The following is a 22,756-nucleotide window of genomic DNA, read 5'->3' as shown; positions in this document are numbered from 1 at the left end:
ACATGAAGCAGGCCAATGGAGTCCTAGTGAACATTAGACATCTTTGATGAGCCTACAGTGTCAATCATTCACACTGGACAGTTGAGATCCAATTGGCTCTCTTCCTACATTTCTATTTTCTCTCAAACTTAAGTAAGCCTGTTTTCTGATTTGTTCTAAAGTTTTCAATATTTTTTCCCCCTTTTTTTATGTTCTTTTTTCAGGCCGAATTTATTACAGGCTTCTATATTGATTCTATACAATTAATCTCCTCAACTTCCTATAGCAGCTAATGTTAGTGTTATTGTCCCCAAAAGATTCATCACTAACATCTTCAGTTCTTCACAGGGATTGTAAGTATACACCACTTACCTTTATCCAACTCACATACCAAATCATATAATAATTGTAACGCTGACATCTTGTGACGATATATGGTATTACGTCCAATTTTTTCATCTTCATTTTGGAGATATCTAACTACCTTATATATGTTATAATTCAAAATTTAACAGTTGTAACTTCTTTGTTAGTTGGCAAGTTATGATATTCTTGAATTTAAATTCTGTTTCTATGCTGTTTCCAATGTAAATGACTTCAGAATTATCAGTTTTATAGATAACGCATGTAGCATAGATACAACTAATACTGCTAACCTTTCTGTAAAAGTATACATCCTGATGATGGCTACATCCCAGTTATCAATACTTTTACGTTAGCAGATGTTGGGCCTATCTTAAATATTTTACAAACAACATTTTACAAAGCCTTTAGCAATATGAACCAAGCTTAGTTGCATAAAACATGCATATGCTTTTAGTCAAATACCTTTAGTGGTCCTCCTGGTTTTTTTTTTTTTTTTTTTTTTTTCTTTCTCTTCTCCTTTGATGCACTAGTATTAATATAACAACTATTAATGGCGGCCGTTTGCCCACTTGTCGACATGAATCACCCCCTCTCAGTCGTTACCTATTCTCCAATTTTTAGGAGACATCACAAGTTTCTCAGATGTATTAATTTACATCTATTGTTTCAACATTCTATATTACTATTTGTTATTTTTCTCATCATCAATATTATGATGTACAAATGGCTAAGACTGAGTTTGAGACACAGCGGTCTCATATGGGTTCTCAGTCGGTTGGAGACTTTTGTCTTTCCCAACCCCATGATATTTTCCTATAACAGATCTAAGGTACAATTCACAAGGTTTAACAAAATTTTCTTTAACATCTCAGACAAGAAAGCGAATGGTATAAGATTTATATTTTTTATTAGCATCAACAAAATTAAGAGAATTGCTTTTTCCATTAACATTTTTTGCAACTATTCATATACAGAAATAATATCTCAAGGTTGTTTATGTAATACTATCTCTGAATCTTTTATTCAATACACATTATTACTTTCTGTCAGAGCTTCAAAAAAACTCATACCACTATGACCATTGTAACTATCTCACATAATGTACAAGGATTTAATTCCCCAAATAAAAGGAAAAAAGCTTTTCTGCAATATAAAAAATTAAACGCAAAAATAATCCTTTTGCAGGAAACTCACTTCATGAAGGACAATCATCCAAACTTCTTTCATAAAGCATACAATCAATCATTCTACACTTCATCTTCCTCTAAAACCAAAGGGGTAGCCATCTTTATTCACCAATCCTTACCACTTGATGTCCAACAGGTCTACAAGGACCCAGACAGTAGATTTGTTATACTCAAGGGTTTCCTCTCTGGTAGAGAACTAACAATAGCTAATGTTTATGCACCAAATGATACTCAAACCACATTCTTCACTCATTTTTTCAACACCCTACAACGCTATCATTCGCCACACATTATTATAGGTGGAGACTTTAATTCAGTTGCTCAACCTAATTTAGATCGTAGCAGACACAATATAAATTCTAGAACTTTCTCAAAAACAACATCTAAACACATAAACGATCTACAACTTATTGATTCATGGAGAGCATTAAACGTGGGCGCACGTGAATACACTTTTTATTCTCACCCACACGATTCATATTCTCGTTTAGACTACATCTTATGTACCCCAATAATCTTATCCAACGCACGTGAAGCACTCATCCTCCCATGTACATGGTCAGACCATCAGATAACCACTCTTAACACACATTTTATAGGTCTTACCTCAACACCTTACTCATGGAGACTCAACGAATCTTTATTAACAGAACCTACCCACCAACTAGAAATAACCTCTGCAATTAAAGATTATTTCACACTGAACAACACACCAGACATATCCCCTACTACTTTGTGGCTAGCTCACAAAGCGGTTCTAAGAGGTCGTCTTATTAAAATGGCAGCTCAAGCCAACAAAGAAAAATGGGCAAAAATACACTCCCTCACACTGGATCTCCAAAAACTTTATAGAGATCACACTAACACACATGATCCAAATGTCTTTAATATAATATCCCAAAAACGCCATGAACTAGATTCTATACTTACATTTAAAGCAGAGAAGGCTCTCCGTTGGTCTAAAGCCAAATTTTTCCTCTCAAGTAACTCCTACTCAACAATGTTTGCCCGAAAATTAAATAATTCTATTAAACCCACCCATGTCTACAAGCTAAAAAATAACACTAATCAATTAGTCACCCACCCACAAGATGTTCTAACAATCTTTTCAAAATTTTATTCAGAACTTTTATCCAAACCTTCTTCACCAATCCCCCCCTCATCAATATCATGGTTGGATAATATTTCAGCTCCTTCATTATCCCCTACACAGTCAGACCTCTTGAATGCTCCCTGCACAGATGAGGAAATTCTCCATATCATTAAATCCCTTAAAAGAGGTTCTGCCCCCGGTCCAGACGGATTTTCTTCTTTTTATTATAAACAATTCCATCAACTCCTAATCCCTCATCTCACCACTTTATTTAATAAAATTCTAAATGGTGACCATTTCCCAGAAGAAATGCTATTAGCTAATATGTCCTTAATCCCGAAACCGAATAAAGATCACACATTACCCCAAAATTACAGACCAATCTCCGTTATCAACAACGACCTCAAGATCTTTAGCAGACTTTTAGCAAATAGATTAGCAACAATAATCCCCTCCTTAATATCCCCTTTCCAATCAGGTTTTATCCCAGGTAGGCAAATTACAGATAACATTAGACTAGTCACAAACATAATTCAAGACGCCAACATCAAATCAAACCCTGTACTCCTTTTAAGTCTAGACATTAACAAAGCTTTCGATAGCGTAACCTGGAATTATTTAGATCTTGTTTTACAAAAATATGGTTTTAATGGAGCATTCATACACGCTTTTCATTCACTCTACCATAATCCGGCCACTAGGATAAGATTACCCGGTTGTAACTCCGATTTTTTTAAGATAGGAAAAGGAACGAGACAAGGATGCCCCCTTTCTCCCCTTCTATTCGCCCTTGCTATAGAACCATTAGATACTGCTATTTTACACAACCCAGATATTAAAGGTTACACAGCAAATAATCATACATATAAACTCAGTATGTATGCTGATGATATGATCCTATTTTTAACACAACCTAACATAACCTTGCCAAATCTATTACAAACACTAAAAATCTTCTCGTCCCTTTCTGGATTATCAGTAAATGTCTCAAAATCATTAGGTATGCCAATTAATATTCCAACATCTCAACTAGACAACATTCGCTCTTCATTCAAATTCTTATACACAACCGAGTCTCTCCCATATTTAGGTATACATCTCTCCCCAGATATTAATAATCTAGTCAACAAAAACTTTCTCCCCATGTTTCAAAGATTAAGATCAACAATGAAACTATGGACTTCCTTTAATATTTCTTTTTTAGGTAGAATAACAGCCATAAAAATGTCCCTCCTACCTAAATTACTTTATTTATTTCGTGCTCTTCCAACCAGACTTAATAAAACATTGATCTCCAAATTCCAATCGGATGTTAACAAATTTATTTGGTCTAATTCTCACCCAAGAATTGCTAAATTAGTACTATATAAATCACAGAAGGAAGGAGGCTTTGGACTCCCAGATTTTTGGCTATACTACCTCGCAGCCAGATGGTCACAATTAGCCCAATGGCACTTACGAAACCCCAATATCCCCTGGGTTAAATTCGAAATTGAATCAATTCTCCCTTACTCCTTAGCAGGATTACTTTGGGGTCATAAAATACCAATACCCAAATTAGCCAATCTTAATCTTGTGGTTGCCAATTCTTACCAACTCTGGAAATTACATAATCAGAAATTCAATATGACATCAACCATACCCCCATTAGCTTCCTTTATTGGTGATCCCAAATTCCTATCACTACATCAAGATACAGATCAATACACATGGTGGATTGACAATAATTTAATCACACTCAAAACACTTTTTGAAGACGCTTCCTTCATATCCTTTGCAACATTAAAAGTAAAACATAAGACCCCCAATAATGAACTTAGAAGATACCTTCAAATTAGACACTTTTACAACACCTATTTTCCACTTTCATCGAATTTATCTCACACATTTTTTGAAAAAATTTGTATTAATTCCCCTAGAGCCTCCGGCTTAATCTCAGAAATATACTCAAATCTGATATACACTAATAGTCCAGAAAAACACCCCTACATGATTAAATGGGAACAAGAATGCGATATCACCCTTTCAGCTGAAAACTGGTCAGATTGTATCTCCAATCTTCTCAAATGCACGAGATCTATCACAATTAGAGAAACAGCAATTAAACTCTTCACACGGTGGTATTATACTCCATCAAAACTTCATGCCATTTTCCCATCAGTTCCTCAGACTTGCTTTAGAGGTTGCATAGACACAGGTTCATTTTCACATATTTTCTGGCATTGCGACAAAGTCTCTCAGATATGGAAACATCTTGAAGGTTTCGCATCCATTATATCAGAGAATAAGATCAACCTCACCATTTCAAATTGCCTTCTATTCACACCGATCATAGGTCTAAATAATTTTCATATAAGATTGATACACACTATATGTGTTGCCATACACTGGCTCATTGCATACCATTGGAAATCTCCTACCCTACCCTTATCTCAACTCAAAACAAGGATCAACAATATCCTCCTTATGGAAAAAATATTCCATACTCTAAATAACTCACAACACATATTCGAAAAAAAATGGAATCCTTGGTTCACTCATTCAAATAGTCTTACAAATATGGAATAACTTTTTATCTACCTCTACCTTTCTCAAATAAAATCTTATAGTGGTATTACCAGATCGCACAACCATTGTATGCAAAATTGCTATTCTATTTCTTCTGTACTGATGATTATTTATCGATGTTGAACCTTTGATAATCAACATTTTGTACTGTACCGTATTTCTACCTGTTTTATACATAATAAAAAAGTTTGTAAACAAAAAAAAAAAAAAAAAAACCCTAACCTTTTATATATAGAAAAATGTAACTAGAAATCTGCACTCTTTAAAAGTGAATACAATGATGCATTGCTAACACACACAAACCTTTACAAAGCCACCTGAAATGTTGGAGCACAGAATTGTGCCTCTCCAGGTGCCTCACCTTCTGATACCGAATTCAAACTAGTATTCCAAAAATGATTTGTGAAAGGCTAAACATGTAACATATAACTTGACAATAAAATGGCAGTATGATGGCAGTAGAGCAGGGGTAGGCAACCTTTTGAGCACAAAAAAACTTTTTTGTGCCGAAAAAAGTTTTTCAAAGCAATTGAGAGTGCCGATTTTATAACAAAAAAAATGTAAACTTCACACTCTCAATCACGAAAGGGATTTTTTATAAAGTAAATGCTGTAAACTACTTTAGTAGTGAAAAATTAACATCCTGCACTCACGCCTCAGGTCAGCCTCAATTCCTGCAACTCCAAACCTCAGATGAGCCCCAATTCATACACCTTCACACCTCAGATCACTGTCCCTCCTGCAAATCTGTTTCACCACTGTACCCCCCTGCTCATCTGCCCCACCACTGTACTACCCTGCACATATGCCCCACCCCTGCACCCCCCCTCTCATCTGCCCCACCACTGTAACCCCCTGGACATCTGCCCGACCACTGTACTACCCTGCACATCTGCCCTACCACTGAACTCCCCGCTCATCTGCCCCACCACTGTAACTCCCTGCACATCTGCCTCACCACTGTAACCCCCTGCACATCTGCCCCACCACTGTAACCCCCTGCACATCTGCCCCACCACTGTACCACCCTGCTCTTCTGTCCCACCACTGTAACCCCATGCTCATCTGCCTCACCACTGTACCTCCTTGCACATCTGCTCCACCACTGAACCGTCTTCTCATCTGTTCTAACACTGAACTTATCTGCTCATCTGCCACACCACTGTACCCCCTTTCTCATCTGCCCCACGACTGCCCCTACCTCCTGCACATCTCTTCCACCTCTGTTCCCCTGCTCTTCTGTCCCACCACTGTAACCCCCTGCTCATGTGTTCCACCGATGTACCTCCTTTCTCCTCTGCCCCACCTCTGTACCCCCTGCTCCTCTGCCTCACTGCTGTAACCTGTAACCCCCTGCTCATCTGTTCCACCAATGTCCCTCCTTTCTCCTCTGCCCCAACACTGAACCCCCCCTGCTCATCTGTCCCACCAGTGTAACCCCCTGCTCATCTGCCCCATCACTGTACCTCCCTGCTTTTCTGTCCCACCGCTGAACCCCCTTCTCATCCATCTCACCACAGCACCTCCTGCACATCTGCCCCATCACTGAAACCCCCCTGCTCATCTGCCGGATAAATGTACCCCTTTTCTCATCTGCCCCACCACTGTACCTCCCTGCACATCTGCTCCACCACCGTATCCCCATGCTCTTCTGTCTCACTACTGAATCACCTTCTCATCTGTCCCAACAATGAACCCATCTGCTCATCTGCCCCACCAATGTATCGCCTGCACATCTGTCCCACCTCTGTACCCCCCTGTTCTCCTGCCCCACCACTGTAACCTCCTGCTCATCTGCCCCACCAATACACTTCCTTTCACATCTGCCCCACTGCTCTACCCCCCTACTCATCTGGCCCAACACTGAACCCCCTGCTCTTCTGTCCCACTGCTAAACCCCCTTCTCATCTTTTCCACCACTGTATCTCCCTGCACATCTGCCCCACTGCTGTACCCTCCTGCTCTTCTGTTCCACCTCTGAACCCCTCCTGCTCATTTCCCCCACCGCTGTACCCTCTTCTAATCTATGATATGTGTGATATGCAGAGTGGTGAAAGGAAGCAGAGATGAGACACATCTACCTGTCAAGGCACACTCATCCTGCTGATCCAACTCTCGCATCCAGCCCACGTGCTTGTATGCGATGTCACATAAAAGCATCTAGAATGGGTGCACAATGATGAGCTCAGGGTCAGGGGCATTTTCTGAAAGCAGTGGGCCTGTATGCAGGATCATAAGTTGTACCCCCGCAGTTAAGAAAAAGTGCAGCGCTCCATGCTGCAGCAAAGGTTAGATGTGATGAATACTGGCTGTGGCTTAAAGGGACACAGAGTGCAGGGGTTCAGTAGTAAGTGACACAAAGGTTCAGGAATAATTTCAACAAAGTTCCCAGAAGCTCAACAGTAATTCCACAAACTGTCATCTGATTGTAGTTTTCTCAATCACAGTGAAATCCCTTCTGAGATTGGTAGTGAACCAATCGAGTCATCTTCCTCCAGATGGTGGATGGGGCTGGCAGGACTGTGATTGGCTTTAGCAGTAGCCAAGACGTCCTCCTCCTGGAAAAAGGGACTGACCCCCCCCCCCCCATGAGAATTGCACCCAATCTCTTCCCCATCACAAAAGCTGACGATTGCAGCTACAGCAAAGTTAGAGAACCAAACAATGTTTCCCATCTTTTAAAATGTGTGGGGGCACAGTGCCTCCCCCTCAGTGCAGGTGTGGGGAAATCTGAAATTGGAATGCATTAGTGTCTCACTGACACCTCCCTGCATGGCTCTGCTGATGGGGAGGGATTCGAGTGCCAGCAAAAGAGGCTTTGTGTGCTGCTTGCGGCACCAGTGCCAGGGGTTGCCTACCCCTGCAGTAAAGTATACATAAAAGTCCTGATAGATTATGACAATGTTTCAACTGACTTTTCTACAGAGTAGATGCTTGCTAATGGAGTGAGCTCTAGGAGGTTGACTGAGAACAAATACACAAATACACTTCGCGGCTGCCCTCTTGTGGCCCACTTCTCTCCGCACATTCCAATTACTACAGCAGCCAACCCCTTTTCCTGTGACCGGGTTACCATGTATCACTGCCAGTGGGAAAGCTAATGGAATGTGAGCCTTAACCTTTAGTGGCCTGCTGAACTCTGTACCTTCAGGGTTCATTTATAAGTGCAGAAAAAAAAATGGCATGTTGCAAGCAAAAATGTGTGCTGCACTTAGCCGCACAAAAAAAAGGAAGGCTACAGCTGCGCCCAGGGCTGCATAGTTCTGTAGGGTTTACACAAGTACACTCCATTCGAAGAACTGTGCACATCTAAACACTGTATATGTTTAATTCCTCATTTACACAGGTATACCTATCCATAGACAGACAGACTGCATCCTGATCTGTGCATTAGACCTGCATACATGTGCACTGCGGGATGTGCATGGGGACCTGTGCATGCTCATTCAGCTGCCTGCACAAACACCTGTGCACCCCTTGTGGGTGATGATGGCCTTTCACACGTGTTAGGTACTTGATTTGATTGTAGCCGTATTAGTGCAATTGTGACAGAGAAAATTGAGTACTGTCCGTGATACTTTTTTTATTTGCACTAACATACAATTTTTCAGGACAAGCTTTCGGGGTATGTCCCCTTCTTCAAGGTCCAAGCAGTACTGATTCACAAATTTTTAAGCAGCATGTTAAAGAAGAAGAAAAAGAAAAAAAAAAAGAGAAAACCAAACACATACAAATGAATAGTAATAAAGATAGCAGCAGAGTTAGTGAGATAAGACAGAGGGAGAGCTATAGAATACAGGGGGGGGATACTAGTCACAGAGGGGTCGTAAAGCTTTAGCATAATGTGTAAGGAAACCAATATCTAAATTCAGGACGTTATTTTTCGTGTCAAAAAGAAGTATCATTCTTAGTTCAAACGTTTTCCTTTCCTTTGAGAAATTTGTGAATCAGTACTGCTTGGACCTTGAAGAAGGGGACATACCCCGAAAGCTTGTCCTGAAAAAATGTATGTTAGTGCAAATAAAAAAAGTATCACGGACAGTACACGTGTTAGGTAAACTTTAGTGAATGAGACCAAATGCATATAAAAGGCACATTTTATACAGGATCTTCTGCCAGCAAATAATAAGGATATAGCTGTGTGACAGAAGCCCTAAACTGAACATTCACTATTGATGCAATATATGATTGATTTACAGTGCCTTGCAAAAGTATTCACCCCCTTGGCTTTTTACCTAACTTGTTACATTACAGCCTTTAGTTCAATTTTTGTTTTAATCTGACTAAGGCTGGGTTCACACTGCTGCGGTGGCAGACATCGCATGTGATTCGCAGCGCACTGCTGTTCACATCACATGCGATGTCTGTGCTGTGCGATATCAGCCATACAGATAGTATGGCTGATATCGCACCGCATTCGGTCCAAACTCGCACAGGACCCTTTTTTTTGTTCGGACCAAAATCGGATCGCATGGGTGTTCACACCTATGCGATCCGAAAATGTCCGAATTGTCAGTTCGCACTGCGATATGCGGGCTGAACTGGGGGTGTCATTAACATTGTATGACACTCCCCAGCAGTTCGCATATGGCAGTGTGAACTGCCGTGCGAGCTGGTGCGATGCGGGAACCCGCAGTAAATTCGCTGCGTTCCCGCACCGCAGCAGTGTGAACCCAGCCTTATATGTGATGGATCAGAATACAATAGTCTAAGTTGGTGAAGTAAAATTTTAAAAAAAATACATAAAACTATTTTTCAGAAATAAAAAACTGATAATTGGCATGTGCGTATGTATTCACCCCCTTTGTTATGAAGTCCATAAAAAGCTCTGGTGCAACCAATTACCTTCAGAAGTCACATAATTAGTGAAATGATGTCCACCTGTGTGCAATCTAAGTGTCACATGATCCGTCATTACATATACACACCTTTTTGAAAGGCCTCAGAGGCTGCAACACCTAAGCAAGAGGTACCACTAACCAAACACTGCCATGAAGACCAAGGAACTCTCCAAACAAGTAAGGGACAATGTTGTTGAGAAGTACAAGTCAGGGTTCTAAAAAAATATCCAATTCTTTGATGATCCCTAGGAGCACTATTAAATCTATCATAAGCAAATGGGAAGAACATGGCACAACAGCAAACCTGCCAAGAGTTAAACGTGAAGTACTAATGCGCCGCTAAACGTGTAAACGATATATATGGTAAAGTGCTAAGATGCAAAAAGATAAATATAAAGCAGCTGACTTTTGAAGTTTTGCCAGCACCAAAAATATGAATGATATGTGATGAAGCAGCGCTAAATATCTCTTCAGAAATCTTACAGTATAAAGTGCTACTAATATTACAAAATAAAGTGCTTAATAGCACTTTATATTGTAATATTAGTAGCACTTTATACTGTAAGATCGATTCAGAGTTACCTGGGAACAGTATTAGCACTTTATTATCAGCTATCCCTGTTTAGTATTTCTGAAGAGATATTTAGAGCTGCTACATCACATATCACTCAAACCTGCCTAGAGACAGCCGAACACCAAAACTTACGGACCGGGCAAGGAGGGCATTAATCAGGGAGGCAGCACAGAGACCTAAGGTAACCCTGGAGGAGCTGCAGAGTTCCACAGCAGAGAATGGAGTATCTGTACATAGGACGACAATAAGCCATACGCTCCATAGAGTTGGGCTTTATGGCAGAGTGGCCAGAAGAAAGCCATCACTTTCAGCAAAAAACAAAATGGCACGTTTTGAGTTTGTGAAAAGGCACGTGGGAGACTCCCAAAATGTATGGAGGAAGGTGCTCTGGTCTGATGAGACTAAAATTGAACTTTTTGGCCATCGAAGAAAACATTATGTCTGGTGCAAACCCAACACATCACATCACCAAAACAACACCATCCCCACAGTGAAACATGGTGGTGGTAGCATCATGCTGTGGGGATGTTTTTCAGCAGTCGGGACTGGGAAACTGGTCAAAATTGAGGGAAAGATGAATGGTGCTAAATACAGGGATATTCTTGAGCAAAACCTGTACCACTCTGTGTGTGATTTGAGGCTAGGACGGAGGTTCACCTTCCATCAGGACAATGACCCCAAACACACTGCAAAAGCAATACTTTAATGGTTTAAGAGGAAACATGTAAATGTGTTGGAATGGCCTAGTCAAAGCCCAGACCCCAAACACACTGCAAAAGCAATACTTTAATGGTTTAAGAGGAAACATGTAAATGTGTTGGAATGGCCTAGTCAAAGCCCAGACCTCAATCCAATAGAAAATCTGTGGTCAGACTTAAAGAGTGCTGTTCACAAGCGCAAACCATCCAACTTGAAGGAGCTGGAGCAGTTTTGCAATATCCAAAGCGACTTTGAGCTGTGATACCCGCAAAAGGTGGCTCTACAAAGTATTGACTTTAGGGGGATGAATAGTTATGCACATTGACTTTTTCTGTTATTTTGTCCTATTTGTTGTTTGCTTCACAATGAAAAAAAAAACATCTTCAAAGTTGTGGGCATGTTCTGTAAATTAAATGATGCAAATCCACAAACAATCCTTGTTAATTCCAGGTTGTGAGGCAACAAACACAAAAAATGCCAAGGGGGTGAATACTTTTGCAAGGCACTGTAGGTCTCAGCATGATTAGGTCTTGTGTAATGGTGTAAAGTATGATCCTGCTGTTGGATCCAAGGCTGATAGTGTATTATATTAAAAAACAAAACCAAAGAAAATTCCCAGCTCAACTCAATAGCCAGTCTGCAACCAACCAAATTATTCTAACAGTATGCGTTAAAGCAGGGATTTAGTTAGCACAACTTTGCAAATACATGCTGAAGCTGCAGAGCCGCTCCAAGGCACCCCATTATTGCAGTCCTAACTCTTGTTATGAGAGCCTTCATAGGAGAAGCACATACATTCTAATGGATAGAGAGAAGGTTAGCCCAGAGGGAGCCTGCCCCTCCTTAGAGGCACAGGGACGCACTGGACACCCAGCACATAGCACAATGGCAGCAAAGGTGTCCAGTGTGTCCCCCCACTAACAAATGTGCCTTTAAGGTGGGGTGGGCTACATCCAGGCTCACCTGCCCTCTATCTATCTATTAGAATGCATGTGCTTCTACTATGGAGACTCAATTAATCTTACAAGAGTTAGGACTGCAGATAATACTAGGGTGCCTTGGAGCGGTTCTGCAGCTCACACATGTATTTGCAAATATGTGCTAACTAACCTCTGTTTTTAACACAAACTGTTAGACAGGATAATTTGGTTGGTTGTAGGCCGGCTGGTGAGTTGAGCTGGGAATTTTCTTTGGTTTTGTTTTGCATGCCCTTCTATGTGTTCCCATCAATGTTGACCACTAAACTGACCTACCTACCTGACCTACATACACTGACCTACCCGACATACATACACTGACCTACCTGATATACACTGACCTACACACACTAACCTACCTGACATACACTGACCTACCTGACACACACTGACCTACATACACTGAGCTACCTGACACACACTGACCTACCCGACAAACACTGACCTACCCGACACACACTGACCTACCCGACACACACTGACCTACCCGACACACACTGACCTACCCGACACACACTGACCTACCCGACACACACTGACCTACCCGACACACACTGACCTACTTGACATACACTGACCTACCTGATATACACTGACCTACACTGACCTACCTGATATACACTGACATAGACTGACCTACATACACTGACCTACCTGACACACATTGACCTACCTGATATACACTGACCTACATACACTGACATACCTGACATACACTAACCTACCTGACACACACTGACCTACTTGACACACACTGACATACACTGACCTACACTGACACACACTGACCTACATACATTGACCTACATACACTGACCTACCTGACATACATACACTGACCTGGTACCTGACATACACACACTGACTGACCTACCTGACCAGGAGGAGACTGACTTCATGTGTCCAGGTCCTGCAGCAGCAGCTCAGCCGTGGTGCTGGTGTGCGAGGCAGCTAAAGGAGAGGAGGAGAGCTGCCCGCCCGAGCGCCGAGCAGGGATCAATGTGGCACAGCAGGCCCCTTTGTAATTCCTGCCTTCTGGAGCCTTCTTCCTGTTTCACTCACAGCGAGTTGGGAGAGGAGTACTGAGATTGGAGGAGTGCAGGCGCTGGGGATGCTGCTCAGGGTGGCGGTGTCTTCTCTCTATCTCTCCCTCCCTCCTGAGCTCTTCCCGGCTGCCGAGGTATCCCCCTCCCTGCTGCTCTGCACTCCACGCCGCCACCGGACCATCGGCGGTACGCTCCAGTCCAGAATTAGCAGGCCAGGCCCCATGAGCACTAGCGCGGAGGAGGAGGAGGAAGTGCAATCCTCCTCCGCTTTGAATGCTGGGCAGTGTGGGCACAGTGGGCAGTGACATCACTGGTTGCTAGCCGCTAGGCGGCTATAGCAACCAGTGACCAAGAGTAGAGTCAGGTGGGGTGGAGCTGGAGCTGGAGCTGGAGCCAACGCTACCACGGCTCAGTCCACCCCTGTCCCCTGCATTCTGGACCAGGACAAGAGACTCTGGGCTACTGGCCCCAGGCTCGGGGCTGTAGCCCCAATAGCCACCCCCTAACGACGCCTCTGCTGTGAAGGAAAGTTATGGGTGGGGGCAGTGGCCAGTTGTTTGTTACTGATAGTCTATTATATTGCTGCTGTAAATCTCTAAAATGTATTGATATTTATCTTCATATTATATTCTATTCATATGATATTCATATTTAATATTATATCAAGCTGAAAATTGGAATGTCAGTACTATGGGAGAGTAAGGCTTTTCTTCATTGCATGGTAGCGTCATTCTAACATGTTTCAGGCAGTGGGGCTGACAAAAGTTTTTGGCTACTGAAGAAAAAAGGTGCAGGGAGGACCTCATTGATGGGTTGATACCCATTCAAACAGAAGGCGTATGCTTCAGGCAAAGAGGTACACAGGACACTGCAGTGCTGCATGTTCAAATATACAACTCTGTGTATAAGCCCAGGTTCACACTGAGCTGCGGGAAGGAAGCCGTGCGAGTTCAGCTGAACTCACATGATTTCACACTGGGGTGTTGAGGGCGTCGGCGGTAAAACGCCACTATACCGTAATTTTGATTTTAATGGGCAGGGGTGCTGTAGGAGCGGTGTATACACTGCTCCTATAGCGCCTCAAAGATGCAGCTTGCAGGACTTTTTTTAGCGTCCTGCCACCGCACCGCTCCAGTGTGAAAGCACTCAGGCTTTCACACTGCAGTGAGAGGAGAGGCTCTTTACAGGCGCTATAGCGCCTGTAAAGCGCCTCAGTGTGAAAGCAGCCTCCTGATGTCAGTCCCGATTTCGGCTGCGATTTCACAGACATCTGTATGGGTTTCTGCACAGATGTCAATGGAAATCGCACCCCGAAATTGCAAAAAAGTACAGAAATTACTTTTTTTTAATCGGTGCGGCGCCGCAAATGCAGCGTCACACCGATTAGGACGGTGCCATTGGCGGCAATTGCCGCCGAATTGACATGTCAAATCGGCGGCAATTGCCGGCAATGGCACCATCCTAATAGGTGCAACGCTGCATTCAAATCGCACAAATGTGAACCAGGGCTAAAATTAGTTTGGGGTCAGGAAATCAGTACATATTTAGCCATTTTTTCTGGAGTTGTGATTTAAAAGCAAGCTTGCATACTTGTTTACTGTGATACTGCGACTTGGGCTCATGGGCATTTGCCAGTCATGACAGCCAAGCACAGAGGTTTTCATTCTCAGAGCTGGGAGGAATTTGTAGCTGAAGTGACTAATCTGCACTCCAGCAGCTGATTGTCTTCCAGCAGTAAGATTATAATAATAATGGAGAGGATCTGTCCAAGATTCACATTCCAACCACAGTCAGCAGGGAATATCTAGTTTTATTCTCTCTTTTAAACATTTCTGTACACAAGAAATGCCCTCTTTCTTAATTAGCCCTCTGAAAAATAATATGTACTTTTCTTAGTCTTATTTCTCACAGACTTCATCTGCTAATCTCAAGAACAATTTGCACGGCATAAAAATTCTCTGCAGAAATTTTAGAAAGCTTTGAACAGATTTGTTAAAACTTTACCTCCAGTCTATGAGTTCTCACATACTGTATATCAGTGTTGGCTGTTGCTTTAAACAAGCTGCAAGAAGGCCTACACAAGCCTTTAGCTTTCTTCAAGCAGTGCTGAGAACCTGTTGTAGCCAGCTAATTGCTTAAGTAACAACCATCCCTACCAATAAGGAAAGTACATAAGGAAGCAATACGGGAGCTGCCGCTGCCAATTATTTTTTTTTTTAAAGTGAAGGCTCTCTGGCTTCAGTCTGACCCTGACATCACTTCCTAGTAAACCACTGACCTAGACATATACATTCACCAGCCACTTTATTAGGTACACCTTGCTAGTACCAGGATGGACCCCCTTTTGCCTTCAGAACAGCCTTAATTCTTCGTGTCATAGATTCAGCAAGGTGTTGGAAACATTCCTCAGAGATTTTGGTCCATTTTGAAATGATACCATCACGCAGTTGCTGTAGATTTGTTGGTTGCACATTCATGATGCAAATCTCTCCTTCCACAACATCCCAAAGGTGCTCTATTGGATTGAGATCTGGTGATTGTGGAGGCCTTTGGAGTATAGTGAACTCATTGTCATGTTCAAGAAACCAGTTTGACATGGTGCATTATCCTGCTGGAACTAGCCATCAGAAGATGGGTACACTGTAGTCATAAAGGGATGGACATGGTCAGCAACAATACTCTTTAAACTATGCTCAATTGGTATTAAGGTGTCCAAAGTGTGCCAAGAAAATATTCCCCACACTATTACACCACCACCACCAGCCTGAACTGTTGATACAAGGCAGGATGAATCCATGCTTTCATGTTGTTTATGCCAAATTCTGACCCTACCATCTAAATGTTGCAGCTGAAACCGAGACTCAATAGACCAGGCAATGTTTTTACAATCTTCTATTGTCCAATTTTGGTGACCTACCTACTACTGACCTCTGTACACTGCCCTGCATACTACTGACCTCTGTACACTGCCCTGCATACTACTGACCTCTGTACACTGACCTACCTACTACTGACCTCTGTACATTGTCCTAGGTGACCAGATTTTTAAAATGAAATCCGGGGACATATTTTTTTTTTATTAGCAAACAGTAAACTATTTTATAATCATATTTTCCTCAAATTATATATGCAGTGTATGTGGTATGTGTTTATGGAAAGATTGTATGATATATATACGTTATTTGTCACATTTCGTCCATGAGATAAAAAAAAAAAAAAGATACTTTTTAGAATTTTTTGAGATATGACTACAAAATGTTATGAAGATAAGATAAAGAAAAAACAGAGTGCAGAGTTCAGGAGTACGTAAAGAATGCAGGGCTATGGAGCGCGCTACATAAAGAATACAGGGCTCAGGAGCGCACTACATAAAGAATGCAGGGCTCAGGAGCGCGCAACATAAAGAATGCAGGGCTCAGGAACGCATCCAATGCAGCCTCTCCAGTGACCACTGATGCAGACCCACCAGTGCCCACCAATGCAGCCTCACCAGTGCCCACCAACGCAGCCTGACCAGTGCCCACCAATGCAGCCTGACCAGTGCCCACCAATGCAGCCTGACCAGTGCCCACCAATGCAGCCTGACCAGTGCCCACCAATGCAGCCTGACCAGTGCCCACCAATGCAGCCTCACCCTTTGCAGGGGATCAGAGAGAGGAGAGGAGAGGAAGAGGAGTGGCCGGATCAACACACAGGCCGACGTTGCCTTCTGTGACAGCTTTAATTTAAATCGCCAGGTGCCGGCCATCACACAAGTCATGCCTTCTACCTATGATAGCCAGCACATGTCCTGGCATTTGACAAGTGTTCTATCTATCAAAGGAGCCAAACCAGGAGGCAGGACTTTGTGTGACGGTGGGTGCCCGGCAATTTAAATTAAAGCTGTCACAGTGGGCGACGCCGGCCTGACGCCCCCCAGTGTGTGTGGCACGCGGGTCGGACCGCCCCCCCATTGGTATGCCACTGGCTTCGGCGCTCCCTCTCTGCCTCAGCACCCGTCCAGGATTGGCCCTGCACCTGGCGCTGCCCCTGCAATCCGGGGAGAAAACAGGGGAAAGGCTGGCTCCGGGGACAGTGTCCTCAGTTCAGAGACTGACCCTGGAATTCGGGGGCATCTGGTCACCCTACCTTACATACTACTGACCTCTGTACACTGCTCTACATACCGCTGACCTCTCTACACAGCCTTACCTACTACTGACCCCTGTAAACTGCCCTATGTACTACTGGCCTCCGTACACCGACCGACATGCTACTGATCTCTGTACACTGCCCTATCTACTACTAACCTCTGTACACTGCCCTACATACTATTGACCTCTGGACACTGCCCTACCTATTACTGACCTCTGGACAATGCCCTACCTATTACTGACTTCTGGACACTGCCCTACCTATTACTGACCTCTGTACACTGCCCTGCCTATTACTGACCTCTGGACACTGCCCTACATACTGCTGACCTCTGTACACTGCCTTACCTAATACTGACCCCAGTACACTACCCTTCCTACTACTGACCTCTGTACACTGCCCTTCCTACTACTAACCTCTGTACATTGCCCTACATACTACTGACCTCTGGACACTGCCCTACCTATTACTGACCTCTGGACACTGCCCTACCTATTACTGACCTTTGTACACTGCCCTACATACTACTAACCTCGATACATTGCCCAACCTACTACTGACCTCTGTACACTGCCCTACATACTACTGACCTCTGTACACTGCCCCAAGCACTACTGAACTCTGTACACTACCCTACCTATTTTTGACCTCTGTACACTGCCCTACATAATACTGACCTCTGGACACTGCCCTACATACTACTGACCTCTGGACACTGCCCTACATACTACTGACCTCTGGACACTGCCCTACATACTACTGATCTCTGTACATTACCCAACATACTACTGACATCTGTACACTCCCTACACACTACTGACCCCTGTACACTGCCTTACTGTGCATGAAAATCCCAGTAGATTAGCAGTTTTTGAAATACTCAGACCAGCCCATCTGGCACCAAAAACCATGCCACATTTAAAGTCACTTAAATCCCCTTTCTTCCCCATTCTGATGTTCCGTTTGAACTTCAGAAAGTTGTCATCACCAGGCCTAGATGCCTAAATGCATGGAGTTGCTGTCATGTGATTGGTTGATTAGCAATTTGTGTTACAAAGCAATTGAACAGGTGTACCTAATAAAGTGGTCGGTGAGTGTATGTTGCTAGTGTTGTCTGAGAGGTCCATACTTCTTAAGATCAGGGACTCACCGGGTATTGAAGCCAGGATGCATGCCATACACTTTCCTTTCAATGTTTACAAGCTGAAGTCTGCGTGGACTGTGCATGAAAGCGATTCTGTCATTATAACAAAAATAAATAATAAAAAAGAGCAGTTTCTGTAGTGCGGGGGTTGGCAACCTGTCGATCGCGAGCTACCTGTCGACCACCGGGAGGTGACAGGTAGCCTGCGAAGACATCCCTGCCTTTCCAACCCAGCACTTTCTACAGAGCAGAGCAGGCGTGCGATCGGCCAATCCTTGCCTGCGAGGCACCCCCTGCGTATGATTGGCTGGGGGGGGGGCGTTGATTGCCTCCAAATTAGCTCAGACGTGTTCCGCTCTTGTACGAACGTGCCCGAGCTCTTTCCCTGAGCCCTGCGTATAGTGAGCTCTTCCCCACTGCCCCACCTCCTTGCCAATCCATCCAAGGTGCTTGTGGGATGGACGAGAGTGGAGGGCAGGCGGGGATTAGTGCCAGAACATGCTGCTTCGTTATGCTACTCTGCATCTGGTAACTATGCACCCTCCTGACCCCACAGTACTATTATCTCCTGGCCCCCAATACCATACTCTTCTGAACCCTTAATACCATGCCCTCCTGACACCCCAGCCCTCCTGACCCCCCAGTACTGTACCCTCCTGACCCCCCCAGTGTCATGACCTCCTAACCCCCTAATTCCATACTCTTCTGACCCCTCCAATACCATGCCCTCCTGACACCCCAGCCTTCCTAATCCTCAAGTACCATTTCCTCTTGGCCCCCTAATAACATACCTTCCTGACCCCCCCCAAGTTCCATGCCTTACTGACCCACCCAGTACCACACCCTCCTGACCCCCCCCAGTACTCTGCCCTCCTATACCCTCAGTGTCATGCTCTCCTGACCCCCCCCCCCCCCCCCCAGTACCGTGTCCTCCTGATATCTTGTCCTCTGCCCTACTGACCCATGTCCTCTGCTCTGTTGATTCCTATACACTGCTTTTCATACTGCTGACCTCTATGTACTTCTCTTCATCCTAGTGACCTCTGCACACTGCCCTACATCGTACTGACCTCTATACACTGCCCTACCTACTACTGACCTCTGTACACTGCCCTACCTACTACTGACCTCTGTACACTGCCCTGCATATTACTGACCTCTGTACACTGCCCTACATATTACTGACCTCTGTACACTGACCTATTTACCACTTATCTCTGTACACTGCCCTACATGCTACTGACCTCTGTACACTGCTCTACAGACTGCTGACCTTCATACACTGACCTACATGCTACTCACCTCTGTACACTGCCCTACCTAATACTAAGCTCTGTACACTGTCCTACATACTACTGACCTCTGTACACTGCCTTACCTATTACTAAGCTCTGTACACTGCCCTACATACTACTGACCTCTGGACACTGCCCTACCTATTACTGACCTCTGGACACTGCCCTACCTATTACTGACCTCTGGACACTGCCCTACATACTACTGGCCTCTGTACATTACCTCAGTCCAGGGACTGACCCTGGAAACCAGGGACATCTGGTCACCCTACCTTACATGCTACTGACCTCTTTACACTGATCTACATACTGCTGAGTTCTGTACACTGCCTTACCTACTACTGACCCCTGTACATTGCCCTACCTATTACTGACCTCCGTACACTGACCTACATGCTACTGACCTCCGTACGCTGTCCTACCTACTACTAACCTCTGTACACTGATCTACATAATACTGACCTCTGGACACTGCCCTACCTACTACTGACCCCTGGACACTGCCCTACCTACTATTAACCCCTGGACAATGCCTTACATACTACTTAGACTAGCCAGAAATCAGAGCAGATAACCAGGCCCTGAAACTAGTTGAGCAAATCAGCCTGCAGTACCAAATGTTCCAGCATCAGCCTTGTGGGGGTGACCAATTACTCCCCAGACATGAAAAAAAATGTGAATAAAAGTGAATACAGAGTTTCTCACCAAAGTTAAATCTTAAAGTGGTTGTAAACCCTTACACACCACTTTTACCTACAGGTAAGCCTATAATAAGGCTTACCTGTAGGTACTGGAAATATCTTCTAAACCTGCACGGTTTAGGAGAAATGTACTATATATGATTGCGCCTACGTCATCGGCGCATGCGCACAAAAGAAAGGGCACAATCGTGCCATTTCTATAGGGCCCGTGCCGTGACCGTCGGCTCCCACGAACGTCACCCTACTCCGGCTCAGTCACAGAGCCGGAGTGCACGGCCCCAGAAGGAAGAGGGGTGAAGATGGATGCGGCCACCAGCGGGGACCTCGGGGACAATGCAGGCTTTGTTTGCACGTAAGTGAAACATAATGGGCTAGTATACGATGCATACTAGCCCAATATGCTTTTACTTTGCAGGGGAATAAAGAGGAAGTAAAACCCATCAGGGTTTACTTCCTCTTTAAGGTAGGCCAAGTTTTTTTTTTTCTACAGTAACTTTAGTTTTATTTTATTTTCTAAGTTTTCTTCATGCCGTCTTTTTATTGGGGCTTGCTAGTTAATTCCTTTAAAAAAAAAGAAAAAGGGCACCGCACTTCAGTGATCTTTGATCTCCTCCATGTTTTCCAGGTAGATCTCCACCTCTCAAAGTTTGCCTATCCCTGCTGTAGTGCCTTTCAGTGCCCCCTCTCTGCAGGAGGCCAAATTCTGGACACTTTGCGGTAGTGTTTAAGCTTGATTGCCTACACTATGCTGTGTATATTCCTATTGGGCCATCATTGTAATAGGCTGCCACACTGACCAATAGGTATATGTGGGAGGCAGGAAGTAGCTGGTAAGCTTCAGCAATGCAATGTGCAATCAAAATGTCCCAGTATTTACACTGAGCAAAGGCCCTAAAAGCTGCTGCAGGTGTTTGCACTTTATACCTGTCAGCGGTTCACATGCAATGTCTGTGCGATGCGAATTCAGCCATAGAAATTTGCATCGCATTCACACCAAAATAGTGCAGGATCATCTTTTTTGGTCCGCACTGGAATCGGATAGCATGGATGTTCAGACCCATGCAATCTGCACTGAGTTCTGCAAATTGATTTGGGGGTTTTATTAACTTTATATTGACACCCACAGCAGTTCGCAGAGAGCACAGGAATCGCGGTGGTTCCCGCACAGCATCAGTGTGAACTGGGCCTAAATCACTTTAAAGTAAAAATAAATAAACTTGTGTACTTGTGTGCCTATTTAACTTCACCTGGCTAGGGGAAAATTAGAGTCAGTAACTACAAGTTCTATAGCTACTGACTTGTAAGAAACGAATACTTAGCAGTCCATGAGATCCAACATGGTCTTCCATGTTTTGTTTCCCAGGGTTTCCAATCTTCTGTGCCACCATCTTGGAGTTGGGAGTAAGCTGCGATTTCCTGATCACTCACAGCCGACTCCTTGCTGCACATGTGTGAAACCTGGACTGCAGGGAGACTGATCCTGTAGCCTCCTGAGATGTGTGATGCGCATCCAGAGATGCTGCGGGATAAGGGGTGGCACTTAAAGGGAAATGTACTAAATTGTATAATACTGTTTTTGTGGCGTTCATAAAGCTGTGAAGGTAGTTCATTCAAAGTCATTGGAGCCCCACTTTTGCCATAAATTACACTAACTGCCTTGTATATTTGATTACTGCAAGTAAATCTGTTCAATCATTTGTGCTGCATATCTTTGTATGAACAATGATCAATGTAAATGGTTATTCAACATCCCAACACACTCATATTTTAGGGAGTAACAGTGAAGTAACTAAAAAGTTCATTTGTATTGAAAGTTATTAGGGGAAAAAAAGACTGATAAGGTTTGCTACCACTAAACCTGCTTTTTCAGAGTCTTGACATTTTGCGTTTATGAGCATACACCTACGTGATCATCTGTAGAGTAGAGGACATCCATTAACCTCTGAACAAGATCATCACCCTCTTGTCCATGTTCCTGGCAAAGAAGTTCGATTTCCCTCAGCTTTCCAAAGTAGAAATCTCGTTCTTTTTCTACTCCTTCAAGGGCAAGCTTTAATGAATGCACCTAAAGTTAAATTAGATGAAAATAACACAAATTTCGTTTGTATACAGGACAAAAAATTATATACACAAAAATGTTCAAATGGCTTTA

At 43.6% G+C, this 22,756-nt stretch overlaps 1 protein-coding gene across 3 annotated transcripts in view; it reads right to left on the bottom strand.

Moving 5' to 3' along the window:
- Nucleotides 1-22,756, bottom strand: part of MAPRE2 (microtubule associated protein RP/EB family member 2) — a 337,172-nt gene that overhangs the window by 12,286 nt on the left and 302,130 nt on the right. For all 3 annotated transcript variants that reach the window (XM_073631563.1, XM_073631562.1, XM_073631561.1), the window contains one exon: nucleotides 22,511-22,669. In XM_073631563.1, coding sequence (XP_073487664.1) covers nucleotides 22,511-22,669 — 159 coding nt within the window. The remainder of the gene's footprint in view (nucleotides 1-22,510; nucleotides 22,670-22,756) is intronic.

This window comes from Aquarana catesbeiana, linkage group LG05 (assembly GCF_042186555.1).
Source record: "Aquarana catesbeiana isolate 2022-GZ linkage group LG05, ASM4218655v1, whole genome shotgun sequence".
Lineage (NCBI taxonomy): Eukaryota > Metazoa > Chordata > Amphibia > Anura > Ranidae > Aquarana > Aquarana catesbeiana.
Note: the sequence above shows the minus strand (reverse complement) of the source record. Positions and strands in the feature narration are given on the sequence as shown.